Source organism: Neovison vison, chromosome 11 (genome assembly GCF_020171115.1).
Source record: "Neovison vison isolate M4711 chromosome 11, ASM_NN_V1, whole genome shotgun sequence".
NCBI lineage: Eukaryota > Metazoa > Chordata > Mammalia > Carnivora > Mustelidae > Neogale > Neogale vison.
The window spans coordinates 49,051,064-49,074,189 of NC_058101.1; the positions used below are offsets into that span (position 1 = coordinate 49,051,064).

Sequence of the window (23,126 nt, forward strand, 5' to 3'; positions counted from 1 at the left end):
TGAAATTATTTGAAGTGTTTAGCTTTGTTTATTAATAATAGTAAGACTTGTTTATTAAACATGAGTGGGGATTCCAGAATCCTTATAAACTATATCACCTGTATATATTTTTTGCTTTTATAGTCTAGCTCTTTAGTTTTTTATTCCAGTTTTTATTTTAATTCTAGTTAGTTGGTATATAGTGTTATATTAGTTTCAGATGTTCAGTATAGTAACTCGGCACTTCCATACATCATCCTGTGCTCATCGATGTTCAAAGGGATACATTTATCCCTGTGTTTATAGCAGCAGTATTTAACAATAGTCAACATACAGAAGCAGCCCAAGTGTCCATTGGTTGATAAATGGATAAAGACGATGGGGGGGGGTAGTGGAATATTACTCAGCCATAAAAAAGAACGAGTTCTTGCTATTTTCAATGACAAGGACAGAGCTAGAGAGTATAATGCTAAGTGAAATAAGTCAGAGAAAGACAACTACCATATGATTTCACTCACATGGAATTTAAGAAAACAAGCAAAGGGAAAAAATAAGATAGGATCAAATCAAGAAACAGATTCTTAATTATAGAGAACAGCATGATGGTTACCAGAGGGGAGGTGGCAGAGGGAGGAGTGAAAAAAAAAATAGGTGGTTGGGATTAAGGAGTGCTTTACCACTTAAATTTTAAATCTTGTTTGTCCTCCATTAAAAGGCACATGGGTTGCAGTGAAACTTTTTTAAATATTTAGCTCTAGATTTGTGCTCTAGCTCAGAAGTAGTTAAATAAAAATTATGTAGTAGTCATTTGAATTCAGTTTTAGGACTTCTAAATTGTATTTGGTAATCTTAATCTAAGTCTGTCCTTCTTTGAAAATGAGGAAGACGTGACATTTTATCACATTCCCTCAACCCATCTTTGTCTGTTAGACTATATGAGAAACAACCAGGGGGTGTTAATGGGCAATGTAACTTCATCAAAAATACTTTATTCAAAATCACAAAATCCAGTAGCCAGAAACCTTAGTGCTATTTCTGATTTTGAACTTCACTGTAGACTTTCTAGGAAAGTTGATAACATTTTGGTTCTTTTATAACACTGATGTGGTTAATTCTCCTTTCTATATTACTTAGTTTATTCTTAGTAATGATTTTTCTTTTTAATTAGATAATATACCTGTATGGATAATTCATGTCCCCTCTTTTTTCCCCCTCCCTCCAACTTTGTAGATCATGAATCGGTTCAGTGGTGTTATGACAACTTCATTAACTACAGGTCCCTGATGTCAGCAGATAATGTACGCCAGCAGCTATCACGAATTATGGACAGATTTAATTTGCCTCGTCGAAGTACTGACTTTACAAGCAGGGACTATTATATTAATATAAGAAAAGCTTTGGTTACTGGGTATTTTATGCAGGTATGTGGATAATGCATGCATGTATAATTAAATGTTTACATAATAGTGCTTGCTTTCTGTAACAGCCCTTTAAATCTACTTAAACAAGTTAAAGAATGTCTCCGAATATTGATTTTAAATGTTATGTCCAGATTTTGGACTGAAATAATATACCAAGAAATTTTGTGTGTTTAAAAAATGAGTGACAGATTGACAGATTAACTCATTAAATGAAAAAGTTAGTAATACATTTGTGTAGAAATCGGTTTGGAATTACTCTTTAATTAGCAGTCCTTTTTTTTTTTTTTTTTTTTTAAAGATTTTGTTTATTTATTTGACAGAGAGAGAGATCAGAAGTAGGCAGAGAGACAGACAGAGAGGAGAGCAGAGAGCCCGATGCATGACTTGATCCCAGGCCCCTGGGATCATGACCTGAGCTGAAGGCAGAGGCTTAACCCACCCAGGTTGAGCCACCCAGGCGCCCCTTAAGAGATTTTAAACAAATTATGTTTAAAAACTCATTCCCTGGTGGTAAAATTGAAAACAAGTCAATCCATTACTTGTGATTGGATTGATTTTAATCATCACTTCTGTCTCTTGTTTCTTCATTCTCTATTTTGGCTATGTCTGTTAAGCAAGATGTAGCCTGCCTTAAGGCCAGATGAGCTAAATAAATAGAATGGACCCAAATGCACAAAATCAAAATAAGAATTGATTGGTGCATAATCTGTAGTTGAAATCATAGTAACAGTAAGAGTTTTTATTGTGGCACCTTATATAAGATCCCATGCTCATTAGAGTTAGGGAAATAATAAAGTTAGGTATGAAAATTCATTCTTTAGACACTTTATTCTTAATATTTGTTTAATATATACTAATACACAGTGGCTTCTTTCTGACATATTCTTAAATTTGCTTATAATTCAAAAAGGATTGGTAAAGCCATACTTAGACAGTATAGATTTCTACTTTTGTGAAAGTTAAACTTGGTTAGAAACAGGGTGTCCAGTATAGTACCTGGCACCTAGTAGGTGCTTAGTAATTATTTATTGAAGGAAATTGAGTTCATTTTTCTGTTCTTTATTAATAATTCTTTATTTCTGTCATTCATACACATTCTTCATATTACTATAATTCTAGAATTAGAAAAGGCATATCATCATCTGTTTCAGTGTTAGCTAATTAAATAGTAGATAAGTTCCACCAGTTGGTGTGTTTGATTATAGATAGAAGAAATGGAGGCAAGAAGCACATGCCACCTTTGCCTGCTCCATTCTTTTCTTGTTATATTTTCTTTGTAGACTACCTTTTGCTTTATTTTTCTGTCTTAATCATGAATGTTCCAGTAATTGTTCATCTAATACACAGCTGGCACTAAGGATCCCACTCTAGATAGATTAAGGCAGGAAAGACTAGATAGTGTATATATAAGGCTCCATGGGCCCATTAGGTCACTGTTCAAACTGCTTAGCCCTGCCTGCCCTCTCAGTGCAGATGTGGCCATGGGCAAATCCGCATCCATGTGTTCCACTGAAACTTTATTTATGGACCCTGAAATTCAGATTACATGATTTTCATTGGTCACCAACTACTGTTCTTTGTTGTTGTCCCCGCCCCCCAGTTCTTTAAAGACCTATGGACCATTTTTGGCTGATAGGCCTTAATAAATGCAGACAATGAGTTGGATTTGGCATGCAGTAATTTGCTGATCCCCTGCTTTATAAGGCAGTGATAAGTAAGTGTAGCCCCTGAATAAAAAGCAAAAGTCGAGGCCTTCCTCTTCTAATTGTATAGGTGGCTTATACCACTTTTGCTTTATAAATAGCACATCAAGAGCATTGTATTAATTTACTGGATTTTGGTTTCAGGTGGCACATTTAGAACGAACAGGGCATTACTTAACTGTGAAAGATAACCAGGTGGTTCAGTTGCATCCCTCTACTGTTCTTGACCACAAGCCTGAATGGGTGCTTTATAATGAGTTTGTTCTTACAACAAAGAATTACATCCGGACGTGTACAGATATCAAGCCAGAATGGTAAGTACCACCCTTTGTTCTAACAGTTTTTGTTAGCATTTTTGCTCAGAATGGAATTTGACTTGGTTGCACTAGTCCTGTCCTGGAACTGAAAGTTCTTTCTCATCTGCTCAGGATATGTGCTCCCATGTTTAGGTATGGGGTCTTGATCTGATAGTATGTTTGATCTCTTAGAATCTTTGCTTTGCTAAGAGGATGGTGGGATTCTTGGTATGGGCATAGGCAGGATTTGAAGCCAAATATAAAATTATAGTTGACTAGCTTTAGGCGTGTCCTAGGAACTATTTTGTTGTGATCAACCCAAGTCTCCTGGTACTGTACTTGAAACAGTCTTTTATCATTAGCTCTCAACTATTTATATGTTGATGCTTTAAAGAGAGTCAGTAAGCAGACATAGAAATTACACGTCTTGTTGTATCTTAGCATATTTGATTTATAGATTGTTATAGGAACTGATTGTGTTATTTTAATCAAAATTACCACCACTCCCCTTTTGTACGTCTGGTTTTTGGTTTGGTTGGTTGGTTGGTTTACCAGAGTCCATTCTGTAACTTATGATAGGAGATGTCAGCCAAGAATGGTGGGACTGAAAGCACTAATTTTAGTTGATGGCACTTGCTAGATATTGTGAAGCTTCTTTCCTACACAGATTTATGACTTTTGACACATGTGTAGGACATTACCATTTTATCTTAAATTCTTTGTTGAGAAAAAATTGTATGGCTAAACATTAAAAGATTCAGTCAAGTGAATTCTTTGGGGTGTAGATCTATATTTATGGTTAGTAAACTTTGAGAAGATACAATCATTTGAATGCAAAGATACTTATCATATAGAACCTGTACTACTATAACCTTGGAGAGGTTGGTCAAAATAGTGTTCTAGAGTGAAGAAATTAAGACCTTATTTTAATATCTTTAGGTTAATGTGAAAAAGGTTTTTGAAAGGATTTTTCTTGTACTTTTTTTTTAAGTTATGGAAAGTCCAACATCAGAAAATTTTACAGTTTGCAAAAGTAATGCTCTTCTAAAAGCAGTGTTTGTACGGATTAGGCGTTTGTAGTTGTAATGTTGATTTGGATTTGTAGATTTACCTTTGTTCATCAATATATTAATGAGTAATACCTATCCTGCTATAGCAACTCTAGTCTTTAATTAAATGATAATTTGGTAATTTTTCCCCCCCCTTCTGGACAGGTTGGTGAAAATTGCCCCTCAATATTATGACATGAGCAATTTCCCACAGTGTGAAGCAAAGAGACAGTTGGACCGCATCATTGCCAAACTTCAATCCAAGGAATATTCACAGTACTGAATTCAGTGCTTAGAACTGAAGTTATTCAGAGGACAGCTTTAAAAGATGAATGAACTCAAAAGTTCAAGTTGTGCTCTTCACGTTGGTTCAATAATGGCCTTTATTTGAAAGCTTTTTAATTTTTCTTTACAGTAAATATTCCATTCTGATTTCATAAATTAAACATTTATGCCTCCCTTTTGTGTTGACACTGTAGCTCATACTGGAAAAGTCGATCAATGTTTTGCAGTTTATTGAAAGTAGTTCTATATATAACAATGTTATAAGCATTTCTTTAGAAATGGTTGAAAATGCTTCTAAAATGTGATTATCGACCATGGTATGCATGATCGTTGTAATTGTTGACATTCCTTTTAGAAGTTGTGAAATGTTACAACTTGTGCTTATGTAGACACAATCTTCTGTCTCAGTACAGAGGCACTGACTTCAATAAAGTCTATTTATACTAATTTCAGCCAAAGCACTTTGATATCTTTGTTCTAGTCTCTCTAAATATGGCTTCTTTTCTTCTCAAGTGTGGGGCTTTTTTGTTTTTTAATTGTAAGTAAACTATGATTTTGTATTTAGCATCTTTCCACAAAGGCTACTGCTCCTTAGATAAAATACTCACTAAAGCAATATTTTTAAGATGATAGTGTGGTACTTTGTTAGGTTAGTCTAATGGGATAGAAGTGTATGTTTTCATTCAAAATTGGCTCTCCAAGGATTGGATAACGAAAGAATAGCTTTCTGTTCGTCTTAAAGTTCATTTCATAAGGCTGATTTGTTACCGCATTTTTAGTAGGTCTTTTTATTATACTTAGAGAAACCTTTTAAACACCCTATCCTCTGAAACAGATGTTTATTTGTATTAAATTAATAGTAGGGAATGATGTTAAATTGTAGATCTTAGAGTTGGATATTTTACACAGTGTGCAAGAGTGATTAGTAAAGTGTGTTAAAATGTAAACTTGGCTTTCTGTTTCCTGTAACAGATAGTAGACAAGTTAAAAACTCTTTTTTAACACAAATGAGGTGTTCGGTGTGATCCCTTAAGGGGCCTGTAATAAATCCGTTCCTTTCACTTGAAGAGTATATACTGTACTCCTTAATTTTTGGACTCCCTTCTTCTATTCCCTCCCCATACACAAATATTTAAATGATAAAGGAAATGTACAGGTGTTTTTAGTTAGAGTTGAAATATATTTTGTGGCATATATCTTATGTGGTTTAAGGGAGTTGATTGGAAAATTAAAGTTTTTCAGGCTAAATAATTTTTAGTATATAGGTAAGCTGTTATTAAATTATGCTGGTGGCTTTTAAGAGTTAATACATTTCTCTAAGTGCCTGATGTTCTTCCCATGGGATAGTGTACATGGTGAAATAATATTTAGGTTGCATTTAAATTGGTTAAAAATTTATCCCAGTTTAAGTATTGACAAATTATCTGCTAGAATTTTTTTATATTAAGAAAGTCTCGGCACTTGGTCAGACTGTTTATCCTAAGCAGGCAGCTTTTGCCAAAGTATTATATTGCATTTTTTTCCCCAGTTGCATATTTTTATAATCTGACCATTACTTAGTTTTAAATAGATCTCGGTGTAGTGTATGTGTTGTTCAGTCTTGTGCTTTTTAAAATTCTAAATTAGACCATTAGGTTTTCTTAAAGAGAAACTTAAGTTGCAGAGCTCTGATGTAAAGAAGGAAGTTTGGCATTTGGCAGAGTTTCTAGGAACAGCGAGTACTCTTTCCGTCTTGTAAGTGATGAGTCTGCACTGGGAGTGGCCATGGAAACAGTGGAGAAGGTGGAGCTCTTTCATTCCGTTGCCATGCCCACTACAACATTGAGTTTTGTGAGGCTGACCATATCTGACCAAAGCTTTGAGTTTTGTGCACTGAAGTTTTTGGCAAAAGAATGGCTTTAAAATTCCTGTCCTCTAACCCCTTTTCCATAGGTTTGGCAGCAGAATACAGAAGCAGTTATAATTTCCCTTGTTTCCATAGGTGGTTAAAACTATCAAATGAATCCCCAGTGGTCCTGTAGAAGAAAATTAAATTTAAAGATTTTTCCATAATAATTCAGAAAATCTTACTGAAGATTTTTCTGAAGAGGTGTCTTCACTTCTCAGAAGCTACTTTTTGTTGTGAATGTAGCATAAAGGAAGGCCTTTGGCTATAAGTTGTAGAAATGAACACAGCTTGGGGAAATAGGACAGGATAACATACACTCTACAGTCAGTCCACTAAGCCACAGCCCTTATGAGTCATAAGTCCATATGATTTAGTCCTAGAATTTCAGTTTTGTAAGGTAACACAAACACCTTGAGATTCCCTTCTGAATAATTTTAATGGCCATCCTTTCTGCTCATATACGTTAAAGCAAACTATTACTTTCAAAGATATCTTAATAGTTCTGCTAGAAATGCTGAGCTGAAATTTTTCTTTCTGACTAACGGTTTCTAATTCTTGCTTCTAGAGCAAAGTTAGTTAAATAAGGATGTTTGTTTTACTGCACGATGCTATTTAGATACTTAACTGTCCTCTTCCTTTACCCTGATTTAGGCTGAATAGCCTGTTTTCCCCTCATCCTTCTCTTTGATACCATTTCTAGATATCTTGAACATCCCTGATTAACCTCTGCTAGATATTCTTTGGACCGTAGTCAGTTCTGTGGTTTAAACTGGGCAGAGAGCAGTGGAACTTGTATTTCTCAGGGGACCAGACATGACATCACTTATGTTAATGTAGCTTATGATTACATTAACCTTTTGAACAACCACAGTGTACTTTTGGCTCATGTTAATTTTAACGTAAATTTAAGGCATCCAGTTAGGGACGCCTGGGTGGCTCAGTGGGTTAAAGCCTCTGCCTTCAGCTCAGGTCACAATCCTGGAGTCCTGGGATCAAGCCCCGCATCGGGCTCTCTGCTCAGCAGAAAGCCTGCTTCCTCCTCTCTCTCTGCCTGCCTCTCTGCCTACTTGTGATCTCTGTCAAATGAATAAACAAAATCTTAAAAAAAAAAAATTAAGGCATCCAGTTATTATGCAGTAATTTTTGGATGTGGCTCAGGGCTGGGAAAAGACTGTCACAAGACCATGGACAGTGTTCATCTTAGAGACCTCACCCCATGCTTTTTAATGCATCTCTGTATTGCTCGTTAAATAATGTTTAAAAAATTTACAGACACAAGAACGAGGTCTTCCTAAATAGTTGGGTTAGGAATATCTCAAGTACATTTTTTTTTAAAGGTTCTAGAATTCTTGCAGTATGAAACCAACCTACACATTGTTTCAGATGCTGTTTTTATCAATACTGAGTTTAAAAGTGAAGTTGACAGGTTTGGTAGGTACATATTTACACAGGAATTTGAATTTTATATTTTTTATATTTTATCTTTATATTAGAGAAAGTCAGGGAAGAGTGGTGTTCCCAGGCAGTTTTTGTGGTGCATTTGCTAGTGCTTGGACCTATGGACAAAATGGCCCTGTAGGTACACTGTTGCACAGGTGTTATCCTTCATTGCCAAGACCAATGCATTTATTGAGACCTTGTTGCTGCGGTGACTTCTAATTACTTCTGTTTTTGTACACTGGCTAGATGATGGAAACTTTGCTGTTTGGCTTAACTGAATTTTCTAGCTTGGACTTGGTAATTGCTCATTTTGAGGGTATTTGAGCCTAAGCCTAGCAAACGCAGTTCTCTGCAGCCACCTCCATCAGCAGTGGTATATGGAGTGTAGCCCAGCCCGGATTTGGGAAGTTTCTTAGATTCTTTTTTTTTCCCCCCTCTTTTATTCTGTTTTAAAAGATGCTATTTCTTGTAGAGTCTTCATTTGTAATTGTAGTAGGTTGTAAATGGAACCTGATGGAGAACTCAAGTTGTAAACTTGGGAAAACCGCACTTAAATAACTTGGTTTTTGTTGTTGAGTTAAAGTTTTGGATTGGAAGAAACTTGGAAAGGCTCCTTTTTACAAAAAGTTGCATGATTAGGATGGAGATCAAGAAAGAGAAGGGATACCTTTTTAAAGAAAGGGACCCAACTTAACAGGTTGTTAGGCAAAGTTTCAATGAATGTCTTAGAAAAGACAGGTTGAGGCCAAGCTTGGTGGTGTTAGCCTTGGAAATGAGAAGATTTCCTTAGATTAGGGCAAAAATTTCCTTAGGTTAAGATAGTTAAGGAACCTTAATTCAAATAGCCTCTTACGGAGCCTGCAAGGGAATCAAGTCCAGGCATGAGGGAGAGGAGTATTGTGTGAATTTGACTATGGATTCCTTCTCAGGTTCCTCTCCTGTTGCTCAGGAGTGTTGAACAGGGAGAAAGCTGCCCAGGTTGAGTATGGCTTATGAAGGCATGGAGAAAAGTGGTGAAGTCTTTGAGATCTTGTCGTTAAAAAGAATCACTGGGTGCGTCCTCAGAGTTGGTTATGCATCCAGTTCTTGGTTTCGACTCAGGTCATGATCCTCCAGGTTGTGAGATTGAGCCCCTTGTCGGGTTTCATGCTGAGCATGGCATCTGTTTGGAATTCTTTCTCTGTCCCTCATGTTTTGTATGTGCTGCATGTGTGTACTCTTCAAATAAATACATCTTTAAAACAATTAAAAGAATCATTGATAGCTGTCCCTATAAACTCATCTAGTACCTGTGAATTTTCTTCATGCCTTGTGCTTCTGTGCTGTTGGGTTAGTAGCACTGGTGAACATTGTATACACGGTACTAGTTGTGATCTCTTTACTGACAAGTGTCTTCATTTCAGCTCATGTATTTGTTTTTCATATGAATTGTTAGGCAGTTGAAATGTTGTCTTAGCCAAATTAGAGACATGATCAGACTGAAATGAGGCATGCTCTCAATTTTAGGGAGTGACTTATTTTAAAACCCTTAATGAATGAGAATTTATTTTAATGCTTTCAGAGGTGTGAGTTGTTTTGTTTTGGATTTTATAAAGAAGTGGAATTACTAAGGTTAGATGGTAGGGAATATTTCAGCTTTATGGCACTAGCTCTATTTAGTATCTTATCAAAGAACCTAGTCCTTGATTCACAGGGAGGGTTTACCTGTCCGTGCTAGTCAGTGTCTTCAAAAGGGAAACATTTTAATTTTTAAGGAATGATAAACTCATGCCGTGAATTATAACAGAAATTACTGGAATTTCATCTTTGAATTGTGATAGTCTATGTATGCCATTGCTTTAGTCTTCGTTCTTGGTACAAAACATACAGGACTATTTTATAAAACAAAAATTCTTAAAGCTTTATGTTTGGCTATTTTATGTAATCATTACTTCCCAAAATTAATTACATCAATGAAATTTTTTTTATTTTTGTTTTTAAGATTTTATTTATTTATTTGACACCAGAGATCACAAGTAGGCAGAGAGGCAGGCAGAGAGAGAGGGGGAAGCCTGCTTCCTGCTGAGCAGAGAGCCCGATGGCGGGGCTCAATCCCAGGACCCTGGGATCATGACCTGAGCCAAAGGCAGAGGCTTTAACCCACTGAGCCACCCAGGCGTCCCTGAAATTTTTCTTTAATATAGTTTGTTTTATTATGTACTTTTTTATATTAAGAAGAGGGGTGGACTGATGATGTTAAGGTATTTTTTAAGTTTTGAATGGCTGCACTTGACTAACCTGGAACATTTGATTACCTTAGAGAAGCATAGGACTTTGTACAAAAAGTAATGGTGTGTACTGCTTTGGAGTTGTCCTCTTAAAGTAATGTTATGATCAGGACCGTCTCATGTCAGTTTTGGTAGGAGATATTTTATTTGATCGGTAAGAACACATTTCGCCATTTTTGTTAGTGTGGAGAAATGTAACATTGGGTGTCTTTTAATACAGAGGATTTTGACACGAATTGATGACTTTTGGATAGTTGTCATGTTTTCATCAAGAAACAACAGTGTAGGCTGAAGGCAGTAGAAATGATCAGGGATGGTGGAAGAAAAGAGAAAGCAGTCATAAAATAGTTTATAGGAACTCTTCAGAATCCTTCGTTAGAACTGAATCTTATAATGTGGTATATTGCATTATTTCCTTTTTTTTTTTTTTTTTTTTTTTTAAAGGAGAACTGAAGTCCAAGGTCATGTGGCCACTTACCAGCAGAACTGGCTGTTCCTCATTTTGCATGAGGGCTTCTGTACTAAATGTTTTCCCTGAGCTATATAGCAGGGAGCTGGGATATATCAAGCCTGGTTGGAGTCCTTGACTGATCCTTAGATTATGGTGCTTGTCATAAGTTTAGAATATTTTCCACATTATAAAAATTTTTTTTAAGATTTTATTTATTCATTTGACAGAGATCACAAGTAGGCAGAGAGGCAGGCAGACAGAGAGGAGGACGCAGGCTCCCGGCCAGGCAGAGAGCTGGATGCGGGCCTTGATCCCAGGACCCTGGGATCATGACCTGAGCCAAAGGCAGAGGCTTAACCCACTGAGTCACCCAGGCGCCCCATCCACGTTATATATTAGGCGTATTTGTGACCAAGGTGGGTCTAGTTTTCCATTTTGTTTTAGTGTTCATAAGAAAATGGAGAGGGGGGATGCCTGGGTGGCTTGATTGGTTCAGCGGCTGCCTTCAGCTCAGGTCATGATCCCAGCGTCCTGGGATCGACTCCCACATCGGGCTCCTTGCTCAGCAGGGAGCCTGCTTCTCCCTCTGCCTCTGCCTGCCATTCTGTCTGCCTGTGCTCACTCTCTTCTCTCTCTGACAAATAAATAAAATCTTTAAAAAAAAAAAGAAAGAAAAAGAAAATGGAGAGGGAACTTTACTGTATCCCTGGTCCTTCTCTTCGTTAAGTAGTACTTTAAGGGTCTGAAGAGGACACTTGTTTTAATTGGTGATCTACTTGTTTATTATAGTGTGGATTTTCAGCACAGCCCTTCTTGATTGTGGTTTTAGAATGGCTCACGGAACATAATCTGAAGTGACATCTGAAGTAAACATAATCCAGAAGTCAGTTTGTTCTGTTTTGGGATTAGAAGTATTCCCAAACCAAAGTGAATCACGTTTATTTCCTCCTGCTTTCACTCATATTAAACTGCTTTTCCCCATGACCTGGAGTCATGGTGAGGATAGATCATCTTTCCCACTTCTGTACTTTCAGTCTCAGTATTTGAGGCTGTTCTACTCTGTTGGGCTGTTAGTTCCTGAAGAGCTGGAGCTATGTTGCATGTCTCTGTGTCCCTAGTACCTGACTCTAGGCCTGGTATGCAGTAACTTTTCAGGAGGTATTTTTCAAAATAAACTGCTGTGGCTTTCATGTGTTTAGTGTTTTATGTCACTTCTTCTTACTGGTAGTGGTAGAACTTAAGACTCCCTCCTACTTTTTACTCGTTAGGCTAAAAACCAGATTGTTCAAGGGCATTCAACAGGGTGAGGCAAGAATGTGATAAAATGAACTTTCATAAACAATCAGATTTTATTTTATTTTATTTTAAGATTGTATTTATTTATTTGACAGACAGAGATCACAAGTAGGCAGAGAGGCAGGCAGAGAGAGAGAGGAGGAAGCAGGCTCCCTGCTAAGCAGAGAGCCCAGTGTGGGGCTCAATCCCAGGACTCTGGGATCATGACCTGAGCCGAAGGCCAAGGCTTTAACCCACTGAGCCACCCAGGCGCCCAGATTTTATTTTATTTTAATTTATTTGTTTTTTAGTCAGGTTTTAAAATCCATCTCTGCCTTTATCAGGCAGTGAGATTGTGGATTTGTGATTTAGTTAACCTGCTTTCTCATTTGTAAGGGGAGGCTTGATTATAATAGTTTGCCCAAAGGGTTTTCACTAAATGAAATAATACATAACATCTGGTCCAGTGGATGCCCATAATTGATAGCCTTTCCTGTTCCACTGTCAAAAATACGATTTTAGGGGCACCTGGGTGGTTCAGTGGGTTAATAAGCCTCTGCCTTGGGCTCAGGTCATGATCTCAGGGTCCTGGGATCAAGCCCCACATCCAGCTCTCTGCCTGCCTCTCTCCCTAATTGTGATCTCTCTCTCTGTCAAATAAATAAATAAAATCTTAAAAAAAATTTTTTTTAGGGGCACCTGGGTGGCTCAGTGGGTTAAGCCGCTGCCTTCGGCTCAGGTCATGATCTCGCGTCCCAGGATCGAGTCCCGCATCGGGCTCTCTGCTCAGCAGGGAGCCTGCTTCCTCCTCCTCCTCTCTCTCTCTCTCTCTCTCTGCCTGCCTCTCTGCCTACTTGTGATCTCTCTCTGTCAAATAAATAAATAAAATATTTAAAAGAAAAAAAATTTTTTTAAATAGGTATTTTGTGGGACCTTAGTTAAACTCCATTCTTTAAATAGAACTTAAAGTAATTATTGTGACCTCCTTTCAAAGATCTGTCTTGCTTATTTCCTGACTCTCAGGATTCTTAAAGTCACTTGGAAAAAGATTGCCCTGTGTAAACATACAGTACTGTTACCAAGACAAGCAGATCTGAGTAACCTGAATGCTTTCACTCTTGACATGCTAGGGGATGCTTGGAGGAAGTATTCAGAAAGAATGTATTGAAAGGAATCAGGAGCTTTTTATGGATAATCCACATTGTATTTATGGATTGACAGAGCACGTAGCCTCTGTGACAGTGTTTATAGATCTGTGACTAATCATGTGTTCATTATTTGTTATTATTAAGTTGTATTTGAACAATACAAAGACTAATGGTGATCTGGAAGTTTTCCATGGCCATTGGATTTCCCATAGAATTTCTAGGCCCTCTAGATTTATCTTTTAAGTTAACTGCTCAAAGTTTCACTCTGTTAAAAAAAAAATGGAAAGCTTAGGGACACAGTTAAGTGGCAGTTCATCACTTCCCAGGGCCCATCCTGCTTTTATTTCCAGGTCATTATCTAGTTTTTGAATATGGCATTGCCACCTTGACTTTTTTTTTTTTTTTTTTAAACTGTTCACTAAAATATTTGAGATAAGTCCTTAGTGTTGAGGAAATCCTGAATCCTAGAGCCAGGGTGGTTAAAAGCAATGCAGTGACAGTCTATGAAATAGTGTTGTCATAACTTATCAGTGGCTAGTAAATAGGGTAGTTGCCTTCTGACACCATTTTGAGTGAAGGCAGTTTAATTGTGTTGCCCCTGTTTAGATAAGCATTTGGGATCCACAGTCAAATGTCTAAATGCTGTGGTTTAAAGTATTTCCATTATATAAGATTTGATTTCTTAAGTGATTTTTTTCTTGCTAAGTTCTACTTTATATCAAAATTTATTTTGGACAGTGTCTTTCACTGTACACAGAGAAAGAAGCATCACCAACAAATGTATGTAAATCCAGTGACTGTAAGAAATTGAAAATTTGCAAACACATGATTGACAGTTGGTGATTTTCCCCCATGCTTCACCCCTTTCTTAACCTCCCCACCCCCAAGATCCTGTGGAAACAATTAAACAATTCTGATTAAGAACTTTTAATTTTTTAGTTGTGTTATTTTTTCTTGAAAATGACTCCTTCCCTGTTGAGTGAAGATTCTAGTTTCTGGGCATATTGCGTTCATGCTTCTAGCCTCATTGCTTCCTGCAGCATAAACAATAAACACTTAAACCACTAAACATTTGCCTGGCTATTCAGAGGAAGGCTGCAGATATTTGAGCTAATTTTTGCATGCTTTGTCAATTCAAATTTTCTACTAGGTTGAAAATCCACTTTGGTTTGCACTGGTGATGGGTTTTATCCTCTGATGATTCAACCTTTTCGATTTTTGAAAGAGAGGAGTTTTAACCTTAGCAGTCATGTAGCACTTTAAAATTCAAAACAAGAATTTGACTCTTTGACTCTTAAAATGATACTGTGTGTTTTGTTTCTGTGGAATGGGAGGGCCAAATGGATAGTTAGTTTCTGTTGCAATTGCAGTAGCTGTCATAAAATCAAAGAAAGTGCTGGAAGGGACCTCAGAAGTCCTTGATTTTAAACCCTCATTTTCAAAGAAAACCAAGGCCTTGAGATAACCAAATTCTCTTCAAGGTCATTCAGTTTGTTATTTTGTCTCTTCATTCTAAGTCACGGCTTTTCCCCTGATACACAGTTATAGAGTAGACATGGTCGCTTTTAATTGTACCTGATTTCCTGCTTTCCCCAAATAAACAAAAATGGCTTTTGAATTATGCCAGTGGCATTAAGAGAATGTGGGTAATAGTGATCAAAACTTCTATGTGTGCATTATTTTAAGTGATTTAAATATGGAATAAGTTTTAAAACCACCAATTTCAGACAGTTCCCCCCTCCCCAATCATGTGATTAGAGTCTGGTAATGGCTGTAAAATTTTGGCCCTTTATAACTAAATCAAGTTTATTTTTCATTAAATTTTTGGGTAATGCATTACTGTTTCTTGACTTTCTTAAGGAAAAATCTCTTGCTCTTTGGAAGAAGAACACATTTCAAACATATTTTGTTTTGATTGTCCTGCCATGTTTTGAACACCACTTTGATGTACAGGTCTTGTGCTAATTAAGCACTTAAAGTGCATTGAATTTAAATACATTTTCACAGTAGCCCAGCCAAGGAACATGAGGCCCTGTGAGGTTATGTAACCTGCCCAAAATATAGGGACTAGTGAGAGCTGGGTTTTAAACTTTGGTAATGAAGGTAGAGAGCAGGAAGAGCAGACCTCAGAGCCCCATTAACTTACCCCTTCCCCATGTTCTCCCCATAACCCACCTCCCCCCACTACAAGCCATTGTGAAGCAGATCTGGATTGTCATATCTCTGTGCCACTTCAGCCATTTTCTCTTGAACGCCCAGGCTTTATGTAGAAATTGCAGTTTTACTCCACCCTCCCTCCCATTCCTCCTGTCCCTGTCTTGCCAGGTTTGGCAAATGTAACAGTACACCCAGCCACATCATTTGAATTTTCAGTCCTTTTCCTCCCATCACTGCTCCAGGAATTTCCCCTACTTTCTGATAGGCACAGCTATTATGCATTTTAAAATATCTTGTTTGGGGAGCCTGTGAGGCTTATTCAAGCGTTTCACCTATTGTGCTCAGGTCCAGCTCCTGATCTCCGCTCAAGTCTTGATCTTGGGGTCTCGAGTTCAATGTTGGACTCCACACTGGGCGTTGGAGCTAAAGTAAAATATCTTGTTATATTTATTTTCTTCTGCATTTCCAGGTGTTTTGTTGTAGGAAGCCTTCAGGTTATCTGTCTCTAGAATAGTTGGATATGGAAGTTGACCACTTCTTAATCTTTAATCAAGAGAAGGGATTGATGTCCCATCATTGTGCTGCCTAATGAATTATTTGTACAGATGTGGAAAAGATAAATATTAATTGATGTAATCAGATGAGTGAAAGTTTAGTAAACTCTCCCTGACATATTAACATACTTGGGCCAGCCGATTTTCTGTCCTTTGGCAAATCTCACTTGAATTATATTGGCATAATTAAGTGGGGTTGATAAACCATCTCTGTTTATTTTCTTTCCCCCTGAAGCTTGACACCTGGTGGTCAGGCTTTGAAACCAAAACATGTCTTTTGGGGGTTAACTAAGAAAAACAGAGACTGTTCTTATAGCCTCCTTCCTCATAACTTTTTATCTCCATTATGGAGACAGTAGCTGAAATTCTGGAACAACAAAGTTCCCAGATGGCCTGAGAGCCACCCAGTTCTTGAGATTCATCTAAGTTACCCCTTGATGGGGCTTGCCTTCAGGAGATGATCCTGAGCCACTTCTTTATTGTCCTTGTTACTTGATTGCCAAGCCTCTGTTCCTTCCCTCATCTTTTTAGAGAGGGATAAAGTGGAGTCTTGTCTTTAACATGGGGTCAAACTCTTAAAGACAGCCCTTAACACTAAAATCATAGAGTTCAAATTAAATCTCCCCAAGAAGGGGAGATGTTAGAGATGCATGCTGGGCTATTTCAAGGGGAAGGGTGGGAAATGGCCATTTCCCCCTTCAATATTGGAAGATTCCAATTTTTAAGCTGAGAATTGATAAAATAGGCCTTCAGAGGCCATTTATTAAAAAAAAATCAAGAGTCCCACTCATAGAAGACACACACTTCCAGGAGGCAGGCATCTCTTGAGATAAGCAAATGACAGACTCATACTTCCAATTCCATTGACTGGAGGCACTCAAAATAGTGGGCAGAATTGTCCAAACTGTTTATTCTCCCCTTTTCGCTGGTTTTGTCTTGTTTCTGGTGTTTTGTTGATGCCTTATAGTTGAATTATCTCATTTAATTAATCGCTAGCTTGGATATTGTGAGAACTAAGTTGGGTAGTCATTGTGACAAATACTTTGTAAACGGTAAGATCCCTGTGGTGTTCATAAATGGAGTTCTTCTTTGGTTCCAGGCCTGTGGTCGATTTCTACCCTCAAAGTTAGGTATGGCCATGGTGACTTGCTTGAGCTGGTGGCACAGAGTGCAAGTGCCAGGGGGCACATCTGAGTGGAGGCTGTCGGAGCACAGTCAGTGTGCGCTTCCCATGCTCCCTTTCCCTTGGCTCTTTCTAGAGCGAGGTGACACAACAAAGTTCCCAGATGGCCTCAGCTGGAGATGAACAAGAAATAAACTATGTTTTAGAAGCCTCTGAGGTTTGGGACTGTGTTCTCACATTATCTCTTTGCCTATACTGACTGAGGTTCACAGACCCCCATGGGTCTTACTTGCTATTGTGCTGTCTGACTTGAGACTTAAACCAACCAGGGCTTATGGTAAAGGCACAGTTGCGAGTTGCATTTAAAATGAATTGTTTTAGGGCCTACAGGATTGGCTCAGTTGGTGGAGCATGCGACTCTTGATCTCGGAGTTACGAGCTTGAGCCCCACGTTGGGCATGAAGCCTACTTGAAAAATATTTTTTATAAAGCATAAAATGAAATCTTTTGAACTTAAAACGGAAAAATATCCAAGATCCTTCAAGGATATGTTTCAGTCATACCCTGTTTCTACTAACCTAACATCATGGGGTCTTTTTGGTCAGACAGACTTGCATTCAATCCAGGGTCCACTGAGGAAATTACTTAACCCTTCTTGTTTTGCCATTGAAATGGGGATTAAGTATAAAAGTATGTAATGTATTTAAAAGAACATAGTCCCTAGCCATTGATCAGGCACCCAAAAGATTATTATTGTAGTTTATTTGTAAATGACTAGGGATTGTGTATCAGGTAGAGCAGGAAAGAAGGGTCTCCATTTGCAGGGAAGCAAACCTAACCTTGACAAAGAACTAGCCCAAGTTCCCATGTCTAGGCCTAGGATTCTGTTTTCTCTTTCAGATCTAATTTTTTTTTGTCATTCCATGCTGACTGCCCTGTAAATTTTAGTTTAGTTATGCCAGATAGTGTTCCTTAAATGAGCCAGTGGGAATGAGTTGGGGACCTTTCTGAGGACAAGTTCAGCACTTTGGGAATGAAAATGGTAGGCTATCTAAGCACCCCAACCCCAGGTATGCCTCCAGCTGTAAATCTGCTTCTGAAATATTCACTGGGTAACATGGCTCAGGGCTTGGGGAAGTGAAGGCACTTTTCAAATAAATGGTTGTCTGGGCTCTTCGGTCTCAGTGGGGGCATTAGGATTCAGTGGTGAAAGGGTGGGACGTTTGGAGTACTTCTTAAGGCCCTGGCTCCTGGCACTTGCACAGTTTTGTGACTTTGCATCTACTTGGGGGCATTAGGCAGCTTCTAGAAGCTAGAGGAGGCAAGGAAACAGGTTCTCCTCCAGAGCCTACAGATGGAATGCAAGATCTGTTGACACTATGATTTTAGCCTGTAAGACCCATCTTGAACCTCTGGCCTCCAAAAGTGAAAGATAATACATTTGTTTTATTTTTTGTTTTATGCGATACTTTGTTATAGCAGCAGTCTGAAACTGATACAGCTTGTATCACACTTCATGCATGTGTCTTCTGGTCCGTGCCCACCACCACAAAAAGAGAGAAAGAAAGCAAAAAAGCATAGGTCGGGGGAAAGGTGGCAGGGAGAAAGGGAGAGGGAGAAGCAGACTGCTGATGTGGGGCTCAATTCTAGGATCCTGGGATTGTGACCTGAGACTAAGATGCTTAAAACAACTGAGCCACCCAGGTGCTGTGTTTCCCTTTTCTAAAATGTCCTCCCCCCAGGACATGGATTCCTTCCTCACCTTTACCTTCATAGGTCTCTCTGTACTCATGTACCACCTACTCAGAGGGACCTATTTAAGATAACATGCTCTCATATCACTTTCCCCTGCTTAATCTCTTTTCCACTAGCACTGATCACAATGTGACCATAAATGTACATCTCTTTATACACAGACACACACAGACACACACACACAAGAGCAAAGTCCAGACTTTACTCATTTTGCCTGGCACAAATTAGGGGTCCATAAAATATTTGTTGATTGAGTGAAGGAAGAAAAGGTCTTGTTGGTGTGATAGGACTCTAACTTAAAGCCTTCCTAAATGACGTTCCTGCTTCACCTATATTCTTAGTGTTTGTATATTTCTTCCTCAAACCTTTCAATAAAACAAGGGCACTCTGCTTAAATGACGGAATGCTTCAAACACACAGCAGAAATGCCAGCAAGAAATTGGCATTAGTTCTTCACTGCAAATGAGAAAAACAAAAGTGCCTGGTCCAAGACTGGCAGCTTTTTAAGACCGTAATTGTGGGGATTTGGGCCACTGTGCTGGGCCAAGGGCAAAGGTGAATCCGATGGCTCACCTGAGCTTCCCAGGAGGAGCAGGTTTGTTTAATTCTAATCCCTCTCAGAGATCAGCAGAGCTGGGAGGATGCTGGGGAGATCATCCGGACTCACTCCCCACCTTTGCTGTGTGACTGTTGAAACATTCCCTGGGCTCTGGAGTTTAAGAAAATCGTTCCCCTTTCAGAACATTGCTTCTTCCGTTCCCATCTGGCCCCAGAATTCCCAGCCTTCAGCGAGCCACTTGATAGGTTTTATGATACCCCTGGGGACAGAGAAATCCTGGCTGTCTTGGCTCGATGCAAAGGCAGTCCGTCGTGTTGGTGACTGTTGCAGACCTGTGGGACTAGCTCTTGTGCCTGGCTACCCAAGGTGTCTGTAGTTCCCCTGCTGCAGGCAGGCTTGAAGTGGCGGTGGCGCCACCCTAGAAGCAGCTTTGAGTCGCCTGGGGTGGGGAAGGTTGTAGATGAATACCTCATTCTTCACCTCTTTATTGGGCTGATTCTCCAGCCTGTTCCCCACTATCTCCCAGGGGTTCCCAGGACAGAGCTCCATTTGCCCAGGCACTGTTAAGCTTGCCAATTGCCCTCTTACTGGCCTCCTTCCCTTCCGTAGCATCATTTTCAGGGATCACATCCCAAATACAGTACACACACTCGGTTGTCTCAGGGGCTGCTTTTAGGGGAAACTCAGATTGGAAATCAGCCCTCAGCTCCACCATCACCCGCTGGTTCCCTCCCTGCGTTATCCTGCTGCCATCCACACAGCTGCTCATGGCCTTCCCCACCTCATCCCATCCTGACCTTCTCATCCTCCTCCAGCCCATTCCTTCCTCAGCAGCTAATCTCCCTCTTCACGCTTGGTGTATAGTCACTGCCTTGGGGCAGCTCTGATACTCCACTTCTGGGGGAGTCCGCGTGGATAGGGTGGGCATCTCACTCCAGTGTGACCCTAAGTTCTTGGTGGCGAGGGACGGTCTTAGACTTGTTACTCTCCCTTAGAAACTATAGTGTTGAGCCCAGATATTTAATAGGTTCACAACAAAGATGAATTCAATGACTAAAGTACCCAGAAAAAAAGGATTATGGTTAGAAATTCAGTTATAAGAATTTTGGTTGTAGATGACAAAAAATCCAACTACTGTGGTTCAGTAGAACTGGCAGTGTATTGGCTCATACTGTGAAAGCGTCTAGGGAAATGACTTCGGACAGGGCCCAAACAATGGCTTTGGGACCCAGTGCCTCCCCTCCATTCTGTTTTCCTCTGTTTTGGCCTTGTTTGCATCCTCCTTGGGGATCCCAACTCTTACGAACTTCAGTGTCAGCTGGCTCTGTTGTAAGGGTAGTGGGTCTTCCCAGGAGCTCTTGTCTCAGGCTGTCTCCGCTGGGACCTGTACCCCTCTTGAGTCAAACCCTGTGGCCAGGGAGGTGCCCTCTGCTGACTGCCCAGACAGGGGTGATGGAGCCCCCTGTCACTTCTGTGGCCTCCAAAAGTGGTGAAGGGGTACTTGCTCTGACAGACCCTGATCCAGTCTTTCGGCAACTGAGCTCACAGTGCCTCTTTCCTTGTCTTTAAAATGGGAATAGTATCTAGCAGAAAGCAGTGTTGCGAGGAGTAATGGAGTTAATACTTAGTGCGTTTAAAACACTGCCCAATCCAGGGAAGGCACTCAGTGAATGCTCGCTATTGTGAGTGCAAGCTGTTTTTGATACTGTTGAAGCACTCCTTTCCGGTAGGATTGCAACTAACTGGTTGGTTAATAAAAAGATGGCTCTTTAAAAGTGTTATATCTCTGGGCCACCTGGAGTCACTAAGATGCACATTAGATCTGGAGAACTACTTAGAACTGAAAACTTGTGCCCTTTGACCTGTATCACCCCATTTCCTCCTCCATCTAGTCCCTGGCAACTACTGTACTATTTCAGATTTCTATAAAGTGGGATTTTTTTTCTTTTTTAGATTCCACACACATATAAGTGATACCATACACTACTTACCTTTGTCTTTTTCTGGCTTATTTCACTTGGCATCATGCCCCCAGATTCATCCATATTGTTACAAATGGCAGTGTTTCCCTTTTTATGACTGAATAATATATATATATATAATGTGTGTATACTACATATATATTATATACATATAATATATTTTGTGTGTATGTATATCTCAATACCATGTTTCACTCATTCATGGAAGGACACTTAGGTTGTTCCCATGTCTTGGCTGTTGTGAACAAAGCTGCAACATAAAGGGGAATCCAGATACCGCTCTGAAATAATGATTGCATTTCCTTCAGATGACACTCGTGAGTGAGTGGGATTGCTGGATCAAATGGCAGTTCAATTTTTGATTTTTTGAGGAACCACTGTTCTGCTTTCCATAATGGCTATACCATTTTACATTCCCACCAACAGTGTATAAGTGTCCCCATTTCTCCACATCCTTGCCAACATTTGTTATCTCTTGTCTTTTGGATAGTAGCCATCCTAGCAGGTGTGAGGTGATTTGCATTTGCCTGATGATATAGTGATATTAAGCACCTTTTTTGCACCTGTTGGCATTTGTGTATCTTCTTTGGAAAAATGTCTGTTCAGGTCCTTTGTGTGTTTTTTAATTGGATTAAATTTAATTGGATTGCTTTTTTTTTTTTTTTTGCTAGTGAGTTGTATGGGTTCTTTATATATTTTATTTATCAACCCCTTATCAGATACATGGTTTGTATAGTATTTTCTTCCATCTTAGTGGGAAAAGAGTAGAGTCCAGACACAAACCCACACGAATACAATCAACTAATTTTTGACAAGGGTGTCAGGAACACACCAATGGGGAGAGGACAGTCTCCTCAGTAAATGGCATTGGGAAAACTGGATAGCCACATGAGACAGAATGAAACTGGACCCTGCTCTTACACCACTCACAAAAATTAACTTGAAATGAATCAGACTTAAATATAAGTCCTGACACCATAAGACTCAAAGAAAGCAGAGAAAATCGAAAAACAGTGTTTAAAAAGGATAGTGATAGTTTTCCCAAATAAATGACAGCAGGATTCCTTCCGTGTGCTCCACCAGTGTTGCTACTGCAGTGGCATTTGGTGGATAATTGATCCAGTCAGTGAGTAGTGACACTTTCTAGACTAACCAGTGTAAAAGTTGTGGGGAGGAGGTTGCCCAGCACTTTGGTAGTGGAAACAGAGGCGTGTGGTCAAGCCCACAGGGACAGCAGCCATTGACTGACCAAACAGTTGATTCTGTTTGCAGCTAATATAAACTGTGTAGTGCCTTCTAGAAGAGTGGGAGACTGTGATGGAATACCACCTATTACATGGTCATGTTGCAAAAAGTGGTAGAAGTCACAGGGTCAGGCTGTATCCAAAATTAACCTTGTGGAACTTTCTGGAAGAGTGGGAGACTGTGATGGAATACTATCCATCGCACCAACATTATCCATGCAGTGGTGGCGGTCGCTGGGTCCTGGCCTCCCAGAGCAGTCAGTCCTGGCAGTTTCCCTCCTCCGCCTCCCACAGAGGGGCCCTCTGCTCGCAGCCCCGCAGTTGTAGCGAGAGCCCATGTTTTATTACCGTGGTGGAATTTTCAAGTTCTTTCCCATCAGAGTATCCTCCCCTTTCAGCCTGTTTCTTCTTGATTAATCACCTAAAGATCTTTAGGCCTATTCCTTACATAAACCTGTCAAGCTTCATCTCCCTTCGTCAGGCCAAACCCCGCTTTCTTGACTTTTCCTCCAAGATATTAAAATAAGCAAGGACCACAAAAACTCAACGA

General features: G+C 39.4%; 1 protein-coding gene across 1 annotated transcript in view; it reads left to right on the forward strand.

Annotated features, from left to right (window-relative positions):
• DHX15 (DEAH-box helicase 15) overlaps nucleotides 1-5,185 on the forward strand; it is a 57,508-nt gene extending 52,323 nt beyond the window's left edge. The window contains exons 12-14 of the mRNA XM_044225876.1: nucleotides 1,210-1,400; nucleotides 3,248-3,417; nucleotides 4,614-5,185. Of these exons, the coding sequence (XP_044081811.1) occupies nucleotides 1,210-1,400; nucleotides 3,248-3,417; nucleotides 4,614-4,731 (479 nt within the window). The 3' untranslated portion in view covers nucleotides 4,732-5,185. The remainder of the gene's footprint in view (nucleotides 1-1,209; nucleotides 1,401-3,247; nucleotides 3,418-4,613) is intronic.
• The last annotated feature ends 17,941 nt before the right edge of the window (nucleotides 5,186-23,126 follow it).